Consider the following 11,153-nt stretch of genomic DNA (forward strand, 5'->3'; position numbering starts at 1 on the left):
TTACTGGAAATAGACACAAATAGCTAAATAAAGAGCAGGTTATTTGAGAAGATCTGCTTAAGATTTTTGAGAGGAAAATACATGCAAGTTCTTGATTCTGGAAATGATAGAGATAAATTTGTAGTGACAGGAATTAATTGAAAGATGTTTACAGTACAGAAAGACCATGCTTGAAGTGTTTGAAAATGGCTTTTAAACCTGGAATTTCCTTCCTGTTCTCTATACCACATGGAACAAGCGAGGATAGCAGCAGTAAAACTTTTGTTGGCAGGAGAGATTGGATAGAAAAGTTTGGTTTGTTGCTGGTTTTTGTGGTGTTTTATTACTTTGATGGTTTATTTAAAGCTATATACAGTGCTGCTAATAAGCTGCAGGTTATAAATTCATTTTATTCACAGCTGGTAATCTCAGGAATGATAAGGAATTTTGCTATGCTTTTCAAATTTCAAATATAACTTTTAAGGGCAGATCAGACTCAAATATTCTAGCTAATATGGACATCTTTATAACAATAGAGCACTCTAAACTGGGTTTGGCAACAGCATTGTGGTAAATAATTTGGCAAAGCATTGTACTTTTTATTACCTGAAGTGATCAGTTATCTCATTTTTTGCTCCAATCCCAGTTCAGCTGAAGCCAATAAAAACCTTGCCATAGACTTTGACAGGATCAGAATCAAATGCTTCACAACTCACATTTTCATGAGCTGTGGTGAGGAAGTGCACTTCCACGTGGTACTTCGGTTTTGCTGTTCTAATGAATTCACAAAAACCCCAACAACCCCCCCAGCCTATAAATGCATAATTGATAGATCACATAGCAGGCTTTCTTATTGCAGCAGGAAGCAGGTCCAGTGATTTATTTTTCAGCTGACAGAGCCAGAGATCACTTTTCTGACCCTTATTATTTGCCCTAATTAATAAACTGTCGTGTTTTATAAAAAGTTGCACTCTGTAATCTTCTATGATGCTAAAAAGGCTGTTCTAGAAAACTGTTCAAGGCAATGGCTAACAGCATTTAGTGTGACATGTTTAAAACAGAATATGTGTGTTTGCCAGTGTTTTGACATTTCTGTTTTCAACTGTCGTAGTAGATCTCTGTTAAATCACTTAAAATCCACTGTCTTTCCTAACGGTCCTTGAAAGAAACGCCAAAATCAAAACACTGATAATTTACATCTTTATGCAAGTTAACTTGCTGCTGCTTTGCTCCTCAAAATCTTCCTCCTCCTCTTCCTACCTAATCACAGAATGCTTTGGGTTGGAAGGGACCTTAAAGATCATCCAGTTCCAGACCCCTGCCATGGGCAGGGATGCCTTTCACACAACCAGGCTGCTCAGAGCCCCATCCTCCCTGGCCCTGAACATTTCCAGGGATGGGGCAGTCACAGCTTCTCTGGGCAGCCTGTGCCAGGGCATCACCACCCTCACAGTGAGAATTGCTTCCTAATACCTGATCTAACCCTGGCCTGTGTCAATTTAAAGCCATTCCCCCTGGTCCTACTACGTGGCCTTGTAAAGGCCTCTGAAGTACAGTTGGTTGCTGCTTTATATATTCTAATAGCAACTCCATTTTCAAAAGAAGCTGCATGTAAAATTTTAAAGTGTGGCAACACTTCTAAATTCATAAGTCCTCATAGTCTATCTCTTGTTGTTTTTCTCTCTGTTAACCCTGCTGAATCATGAGTTCTCAAAAGAGACATGATATAAGGTAAGAGTGTCTCAGGCCAGGAGTCAGTGTTTGAAAGAAGGAAAACAACCTCAACCCAAACAGCTAGCATTAAAAGGAATTTTTCCCCCTCTACAAGGAGAGGTAAGTTTATACTGTATTCAACTAAACTTTAAACTTTGCTCCTTCTTTGTAACAAGCAGGATGTGTCTTGCAAATTGTCATGTTACGTGCAACCAGTGTTTGAATGTCAGCCCCTGCATATTTTCAGGGTCTAAGGTGCAGACTCCTTGAGTAAATTTGAGTGTTTTACTCTACTGAAAGGGCCCTTTACTGCCCAAAGCACTACACCATTGATATTTAACAGTTACACCCTCTTAATTTTTTTGATTAATTATGAAGGACAAGATTTTTGCATGTATTGCATGGAATCAGTTGCAAATGATTTGTGGGAATAGTAGAAAAATCAAATTCCAATGCTTGAATGGGATGCTGTACAATTTCTGTAGTGTATTTAAAATGTGACTTTGCCAGATGTCTGTAGTAACATTAAAGAATCTTTGTATGCTCACAAGCCCTGTGAAATCCCTTTCCTTGGAAGTGTTCCTATCAGTTCCATTAGTTAATAGTTTTTGTGTCACAGGAAAAATCTAGGTTAAAGTGTGCTCTAGAGCTCAAAATGCACATTAAAAAAATTAAAAATTGTTAGCTAAATGAAAGGGAAATATGGGAGAATGTTTTTGCAAGCTTATAATTGCATAGCTTCTCATAAGCTTGTATTTTGATTGTCAACAGCGACCTCCCACAATTCACTTACTTCAGTCTTACAGAACTTTGAGAACTTCAAGATGCTTTCACAAGTAGGGCAAAAGTGAATTGAAATATCCCAATGTGGGGATTCCCCCATCTCTCAACAAGAAAGAAGCTGTAGAGAGATTTGTGACTCTCCAAAAGCCAAATTCCGTGGGGAAGTTTTATGAACAGGAACACCAATGGCACTGCTATCAACAACACTGCATATATTTTTCAAAGGGCAAGACTCCATTGTGTAGCACTGTCAGTGTACCCTCTTTATATTCCAAGATTTGGAGTATTCTCATTATTACAAATGCATTTACAGATTGAAAATCTCAGACCAATTTTCTGCATCTCACTCAACAGCACTGTAGCTTCTAGTATGTTAAAAACAGTAAGATTGAGTGAAATGTTACATATTCATTTCAACCTTTAATCCTTTAACTTACATTACAAAGTGGTTTGTAGACACCAAATTGAAATATAATTTGCTGTTGTCAGCATTGACTCAATGAGGGGAAAAAAGAGGAGGTTGTTTCTTCTTAAAAAACTTAATTGTGTGTGTCTTAACTGTACAGCCACTGTCAAACAAGAAAACACCAGGCTGACATGTTTCCTGTGAGACCCTCTGCTGTGGCTCCCTGTGGTGAGGAGGTGAAGGGACACAAGTGCTGGGCAGCAATTTGCTCAGCAAGATCTGTAGGCTACATTAATGCTGGGGAGTGATCTTTTAATAAGATGTAAAATTAATGGTGGCTACAACTGTAGATACAGAAACTGTCTTGATACAGTGCCAATAACTCCCTGAAGTTCTTGACTCTTGGTTACTGATCTAATATGGTATTTCATTCTACTTAAAAGGTGTCGTTTTGTCATCCCTGTAGTGCAAGACACACATATCAAAGTGCTTCTGTGGGGTAGTTTGACCTTTGATTTGAAAGTTAAATGTCTCTCTCAACATTTCAGTTTTTAAACTATGAAAGAAACGTTAGCTGTGAAACCTGGGTAATTTTTTAACAAGGGACAAATCTCTAGATCTTTGCTTACTGTCTCCTGGCCCACAGTACTCTACTTACTCTCTTTGACCTGGTATTTACTGTTGAACATCAAAACAATTTGATTCAAGCATACTTTGTCTGAACTGTGTGCCATGTAATGAATGTTTTTTGATGCAAAATTATAATCATAAAAATATAACAAATTAAGTCGTCTGACCAGCAATGTCTAAAACAAACTAGTGTAATCCAGTAGCAGTACTGTATATATATATATTTGAAAGATCAAGTCATGAAATAATTTTCACACTCAAATCTATTACAAGATGAATAGAAAATTCACACAGCAAAGAAGTGAATATATCAAATAACAAAGTAGATTTCTTATGGTGGTTTGAAGTACTAAGTCACAAAAAACGGTTAGTTGTCAATATGAGCAATTAAAATATTGTTCCTCCTGAAGAAAAAGAAGATGAAACTATTAATGAAACATCAGTAGTTTGATGGGATGGCTCAAAGTGCATTATGGAAGAGGGCAGCAGTACAACACTTGCTCTTTATGCATTCCCTCCTCTTAGCACAGTGGGTTTGTGCAAAGAATGGTCCTGCAGCCTTTGCAACAGGTGACCTCTTTTCCCAAATGGGAACGCCACTTGTTCCTAGTTGTCCAAAAGATCTTTCACATTTTTGTAAATCATCTTGCAATATGCAAGGTAGCACACACTTTTTCAAAAGTATCTTATCACAGAATCACCAGGTTGGAAGAGACCTCTAAGATCATCGAGTCCAACCCATGCCCTAACACCTTAACTAAACCATGGCACTGAGTGCCACAATGTTCCAGTAGGTCCCCCCTCACCCCAGAAGGAGGTTTGTGACTAGGGGCCAGGAAGAGACATGGACTTTTGAAACACCCGTGCATGTCTCGGGGGCCCTGGATAAGGGGGTGGGGGCACGTTGTGCTGTCCATCTGAGGTGACTGCTTGCTCGTAAGTGGGTAGTCCTGAATCGTCAGTTCTGACAGGAAGGGGGTTTAAAGAAAACTCTTCATGCCTTCTGAAGATGTTGGCTGAATTACGTCTTCTGCTTCTTACATAACCCAAGTACCTAAAGAAAGGTAACAGTAAGTAAGTGGAAACTTATAGGGAAGCAAGAATGTAAAGTCTTAATTATAAAATAAACAAAACCCAAAACAACCCAAAAAACCCCACAAGAGGAAAAAACATGCCTTCAGCGATCACAAAGACCAGAAGCCAAATACTCTCTCCAAACCACAGGGAAAGAATAGCTCAGTGATGTGAAATTTATAGGGAAGAGGAAGCACAGCAACTTCTTATATTCTTCTCAAGTTTAGGAAGGAACAAGCAGGAGTAGAGAACTGGTAAAAAAGCATTTCCTCCAAACTACTTCATCATCTACTACTACAACTACTTCACATCTGAGGTAGAGCACGTGCCATGGAGAGCATACAGCCTACTTGAAAGCACCAGCAGAACACATTAGATTTCCCACTGCAGGCCCCGTCCTACTAAAATTATTCCATCATCTTAAAATATTTTGGAACCAAAACCACACAAAGACACACACTAAAAAAAAGCCAAACTCAAAGGATTAGGTGTGCAGTACTGTTTTATATTTTTGTGTTATTAACTGCAGCATAACTACTGCTAGTGCTTGCTCACTTAACTTTGCTTCTAGGCAAGTAAGAACTAGAACTTCCACTGGATTCTCCGAGAATACAGTTAGAGCAATCCACAGTGACTTTCAAATGCCACTCTTAAGCAAGAGTTTGTTTTGGTGTGTGTTTGGGTTTCTTTAAGCAGTGAAATTCCTTACCCTGGTGGTTGCCTTGATTTGCATCTGCTCTTGCAGCAGTAGAAGATAATCAGTGCAATTATAACCAACAGTACTCCAGCAGCAACCAGGCCAATGAGCAGTCCTGTGACGTTAATCTTTTGTAGTGCCTCATCACCTGAAGAGAAAACATTGGTGATTTTCATTATGTGTTCTTTCCATCTACCCAGTCTGCAGTTTACACTGTAAAATACTACTTTTTCTGTGCTATAAGGCTGGTCCTTCCCCCGATGTCTAACTTGCTGTGAGAGGCTGTAAGTCTGTGCAACACAACCCAAGAGTATCATTCACAGTCAGCTTAAAGCAAAAGGGAGTAGATATCCCCTTTTCTCTCCATAAAACTGTTGAGATGCCTGTCTTCTAATGCCTTCCAAATATTCCTTCATGTACTTGTGACCTTGATCAGGCTGTAGATCTTTCCTCAAGTCCAACTGACCATTTTTTATTAAACATCTGGCATCAGACTACTCTGAGCCTAAATCAGGCTGTTATATTACTATTAAAGAAATGGGGAGAAAAAACAAAACCACAGAGAGCAGCCACAGAAGTACTGCAAAGTTTGCCAATTGTGTAGTAAAGAAAAATTGTGTATTAAAGAAATGGGGAGAAAAAACAAAACCACAGAGAGCAGCCACAGAAGTACTGCAAAGTTTACCAATTGTGTAGTAAAGAAATGGTCAAGGAAATTATAGTTTTTACTTACAGACCTATAATGGATCCCACTTTAAGACGCTTCAGTTTTATAATATAATTAATGCCTTAGATAATTAAATATACAGTTCACAGTGATCTTCAGTAAAAAGAATTTCTGATTTCCTTAACTGAATGCATGATCTATTAAGAATGTACTATTACAACAAACAGAAAATATTGCAATATGAGAAAACAGCAAAAATATAACTTACCTATTTTTATTTTAGGGCCTTTAGTTGAATAGTCTTTCCAAAAATCCATCTACAAAACCCAAAAAGAATCAGATTTATGTGAGATACATAAGTGACAGGCCTACTGGCTTATTTTTAATATGGTACCTTGGGCAAAATTTGACAATGGCATAAACAGAAATAACTCCTGGTGAATGATTTGTATTTGCTCATCCCATGATATTTTTCTTATACAACTTTGCATTAAAATTTCTCAGATGCCAGCTGGTAAAAGAGAAAAGTGTATTTAACCATCCAGTGTTACCTCATATTTCTGCCTGATTACAGTAGAAGTTAGGGTATATTCTGACACCAAAAAAATGCTTACAATTGTTTTTTGTAAATTCCTACAAAAGAGTATTTGAGGCAAAGTTAAGTTCTTAAGAATCTGACATCTGCATGAACATATGAATTCATATCAGCTAGGAAAAATAATGGGATTCATTTAAGAGAAAAACTTTTATGTTGTATGATCATCAGGCATTAAATGTGTTTAGCTATAATTTTCACTTTTGCTACCTAGCAAAAGACTCCAGCAAGATTTCAATTTAACAATTAACCTTTTTCTTAGGAAAGTGTTAGCAATGGCAAATTAACCTTTCCACCTTCAGAATAGGAGTGTATGCCTTGCTCTTTCTGCAGCTTAGTGCGGTGCACACCTAGAGTCACAAAGAGATTCTTGCTGCATGTGCAGCAACCAGTCTTCAGACCATCCTCACATTCCTTTATTGAGCTGAAAGGTTTCTTTTTGTTTCTTTTTTAAAATGTATACCAGGTTTCTTCTCAGCTACGTCTAGGTAGGGAGTTGGAATATGGTGTGATAGGAATACTCAGCAATAGCTGAACTGCAGACTTGCTCCACACTGGCCTCTTACAAAACGCTTCTTTGGCATGACACAAGGATGCAATCAGCCAATTAATACAGATAGCATGTGCAACACATTTAATTGGATGCTGAGAAATTTCTAAAAAATCCAGAAGTCTGAAAATGTAGGAGTATCCACAGGTGGGACTTCTGAAGCTTCATTTCTATTTGTTTGCAAATCTAAAGTCTTTAAGACAATAATACATATTCAAGTGCATTCACTGTGTATCTAAAGCAAGAACTCCATGTAATTGGGATATCTACTTTTGGAGTAAAATAAGTAGTCATCTTTAAGTGCTGTGTTAGAGGAGTTACAGTATTTGTGTACAATAATTTATGTTACAATAATTTGTGTACAAAAATAAGGTTATTTAGCCAATAACCTCCCTCACTATATTAAATTCAGTTTGAACGTCTACCGTTTTATCAGGGTCTTCAAAAATTTCTCTTGCTTCTTCATAATTGCACAGTTCTTCATAGCATTCCCTTTCTAGGTTATCAGCTGTGAATGCTTCAAAATCAAATCTATTGTTCAGAAGACGTCGTCCAATGAATAAATTGGCCTCCCTTGCAGATGTGAACACTAAAAAAAAAAAAAAATCGAGTTGATTTAAAAGAAGTTAGGAAGGCTAAATTTGGTATTTTTAAAGAATGGTAAAGATGAGAAAGGAGTACTTGGGATAATTTCTTTCCCTAGCATCTCTCAGCTACATACAAGAAAAAGAAATATAAAGTCTCCTCCTAAAATGTCTTCTTCACTACTATCTTTTCTAACTATGTAACATAAAATAAATGTATTTTCCTTTCTCATAAGCCATCTCAGCTATCCCTTATCCTGGCCAAGAGAGTTTGATTGTCATGAGAGCTGTTGGTCAAGTTTTGGTGTGACCCTTTCTGGGATGTGAGCAACAGTTTTTACTGGAGCTCTTCAGAACAAAGTAATAGTCACATAAAGCAGAATTCAGTCAGATCCAAAGTAAGCAACACCCTGCCCTAGTAGGGGAAGGAGGCAAGGGAGGAGGCCAGGGTGGGGGAAGGAAAAAACCAAATATACATTTATCAATATTCTGGTATCTGTGAGTACCGAATTTTATCTACACAATTTGGTTTTTAAATCACATCAGCAGACCCCTATTCATCCTACAATTGTTCTCTTTTCACAGTAGTGCCATCAAGCTTTATATAAAGGTGCCATATAACCAAGTTTGTTTTAAATTTGTCCATGATATGAATTTTACTGACAACAGGCATTTCTGAAGACATTTAATTATTCTCTTCTTTTGTGCTCCATGAGGCCTCATGGAGTAAGTTGTGAGGTGAGATTCCAGAACAGTGAGTGAAATTATAGAAGGTTTTGGAATACAGGAATGTATTTCCTCACTAGGCATTTTTCATAGTCAAGTTTTAGCCTGCTTTGCTACAGTTTCTTATTAGAAAAAAAAAAAAATAGTTTTAGGACAAAACTAGGTTTCTGGCTTGATTTTCAGTGAAAGTCTAATCTGTGTCCAAGAAATGCAGGCTATTTGGTTGAGCAAAATGGCTAGAGGATTATTTTTGCCAAGTGTAATGCAGAAACAGCATTGTTACATACCAAGCCGGATGGCTGAAAAAGGACATGAGATTCAGGATAAAGTTATTCAGCTACAAATTAGCTTTGTGTTCTTGTTAGCCTGTTTGGCAAGATTATCACATTGCTCAGGAATTTTCACCCTAATAGTTACTGTTAGATCTTGCAGTAGTATCTTGTAACACTTTGCTCTCTGAAAACTGTAGCATAACTTACATATTGGTTGTTTATGTCTTTAATATTATAGTATACTTAAAGAATATTACAGCACATATTTATATAATTTACATACTGTTACAGTGTAAACTGAAGCAGCTACACATGTGCACATGCATTTGTCTTTGTCATTCTAAAGCAATTGCAAGAAAATCTAAACTTAAAATATTTATACTATATATACAAAGAACCAGAGAAAAGGACTTAACAAAAAAACCCCAAAAAACCAAACCCCCAAACAAAAATCAAAACTCCCTCAAACCCACAAGTGGAAAGGAAAAGAACCACATGGAAAAAAAAAATATTATCAATATTCTTGGTTCAGTGCAAATTACAAAAGTAACTTTGTTCTTCTGAAGCAGAGATCTTCAGTTTTGCTCAGCAGTGTTTCACTTTTGCTCAGCAGTGTTTCACTCTTTACCATGCAAGTAGTATTAGCTGTCCTTCTGAATTAACTTAGAGAACGGATGCATTTTATTTAAAATGGAATGTATAGGTAAGTCGCCTGGAACCTAGAACCCTCAATTCCCAGGGATACATGGACCCTTTTTTCTTTTCAAGATTTTTTTATCCATTTATCTGCACTTTTTTCACTTTGTCACGTATCTCCATATCTCCATCTCCAACTTGTTTACAACCCAGTTATTAAGACAGTATTTGAAGAATGAAACAGATGGATTTGAATTGTCTTCTAAATGTGAAAGACATGGATGCAGTTCTTCAGTGCGTGGTTTCATAAAACGATCCATGCAGTTTTAGGATGCCCAGCATTTAATTAAAAATACAACCCCACAATATGCTCAGTAAAGTAGCTCTGCTGGTAAAAGATGTTCAGAAAATGCTGAAGGGGGACCTCTCAAGGCAGGTACCTCATACCTTTGGCAACTGTTTTACTTGCTAAATTATTGGATAAAGGGTTTGGCCCTTCTCTTTCCAACTCTGTCTTTAAAGGAGAAGTGATCTGGGCCTATTGTCAGGAGAGAGTTCTCACAGGAACGAAGCAGCCTGATGTTTTATGCCCAGGGCAATACAGATTTTAACAAATCATCTGTCTCAAGCATTCTTCTGCTAGCCATGGTTTCTGCTCCACATACTGCCCTTAAGGAGCCTCGTGCTCAATGTGATGGCCTTTTAAAGTCTGTCTTAGATTTCAGCACTCTTTGTCCATCGAGAAGACTGGACAGCTAAGTTAGAAATTCCTTTTTGAAGCCTTGATGCTTAAAATGTTAAGCATCACATGGCTTTGCTTTGTAGTGCTTGAGTCCTGGGGAAGTTTTTTGTTTTCACATGAGTTCCTCTCCACTTCTCTCCCTCCAAAGTGAAGAACTGCAAAAGCAGCACTATGCTTATCTTTCCACGTGTTATAAGGGGGTCTGCTACTAAGAGAAAATAACAATTTCAAAAAACAACCAAATAAACCCTTTCAAATACAAAGCAATTTCAGATATACAAATACAACTGTGATGTGCTCAAGTAGTACCAAAACAATACTGTCTTAACACAGATTTCAAACTTTTTGAATTTTGATGTTACTTAAAGGATTCTGGTTGTATCAACCACAATAATCCCAGAGGCCTGGAAAAAGTTCAGCTGTCCCAATCTGCATTTATTACTAGATGTGATAAATACTTGATATTACCACCTAAGTCAATTATCAATCATTTCAGCAAAATATATTAAAATAGTCTGAAATTAAGCATAAAACAACTTAATTTTTTAATTAAGTTAAAAAAAAAATACAACAAAACCACCAAAAAACCCACCCCCAGAACAACAACAACAGCAACAACTAAACAATTAAAGAAGCCAGCAAAGCGAAGTTAGAAACCATTTTGGAAAGCACAAAGTCATGTTAAAACTAAATTACCATCTTTCCATTCAGGTTGCTTCAAGGTATTTAATCTCCCAGGGCAGTGAGGAAACGCGAACATCACCACATGCAGTTGACACAGCACTACCAGAAACGCGAACATGGCCGGGGTCTGTCAGACAGAAACTAACGTGAGTTAACAAAGAATGACAGCGCAATCTTCTGAAGTGTCAGCGATGAACCCTGAGTGAATCCTGTCAATGAAGTCATCCAGCGCAAGCACCTACACGCACTCGAGACTAATGGGTCCCTTGAAGAAAGACACCGATCCAAACTGGTCCTGCCTGTCTCTTGCGGAGTTCTCGTTGTGTAACCTCCGCACATGTCACCGGGGCCGCTCTCGCCACCTCCTGCTCTCCTCTCCCGGCCAAACAGAGCGGCAGCCCCGTTCGCTAGCGAA

At 37.7% G+C, this 11,153-nt stretch overlaps 1 protein-coding gene across 1 annotated transcript; it reads right to left on the reverse strand.

The window, feature by feature from the left end:
- Nucleotides 1-2,875: 2,875 nt before the first annotated feature.
- On the reverse strand, nt 2,876-11,147 carry PRRG4 (proline rich and Gla domain 4). The gene is made up of 5 exons (XM_008644101.2): nt 10,751-11,147; nt 7,520-7,683; nt 6,218-6,266; nt 5,295-5,430; nt 2,876-4,565 (listed from the first exon to the last, which is right to left on the reverse strand). The coding sequence occupies exons 1-5, from the start codon at nt 10,854-10,856 to the stop codon at nt 4,337-4,339; spliced, it is 684 nt and encodes a 227-aa protein (XP_008642323.1). The 5' UTR covers nt 10,857-11,147; the 3' UTR covers nt 2,876-4,336.
- Nucleotides 11,148-11,153: the final 6 nt, after the last annotated feature.

The sequence above is a fragment of the Corvus brachyrhynchos genome, unplaced genomic scaffold (assembly GCF_000691975.1).
Source record: "Corvus brachyrhynchos isolate BGI_N302 unplaced genomic scaffold, ASM69197v1 scaffold281, whole genome shotgun sequence".
In the NCBI taxonomy this organism is placed as follows: Eukaryota; Metazoa; Chordata; class Aves; order Passeriformes; family Corvidae; genus Corvus; species Corvus brachyrhynchos.

Excerpts from the sequence above, each read along its gene's own strand:
- PRRG4 (XM_008644101.2), bottom strand. The coding sequence starts at position 10,856 with ATGTTCGCGTTTCTGGTAGTGCTGTGTCAACTGCATGTGGTGATGTTC. Across the intron at positions 6,267-7,519 it reads TTGAAGACCCTGATAAAACG|ATGGATTTTTGGAAAGACTA; the intron begins GTAGACGTTCAA and ends TGGGTTTTGTAG. Across the intron at positions 5,431-6,217 it reads AGGCCCTAAAATAAAAATAG|GTGATGAGGCACTACAAAAG; the intron begins GTAAGTTATATT and ends TTTTCTCTTCAG.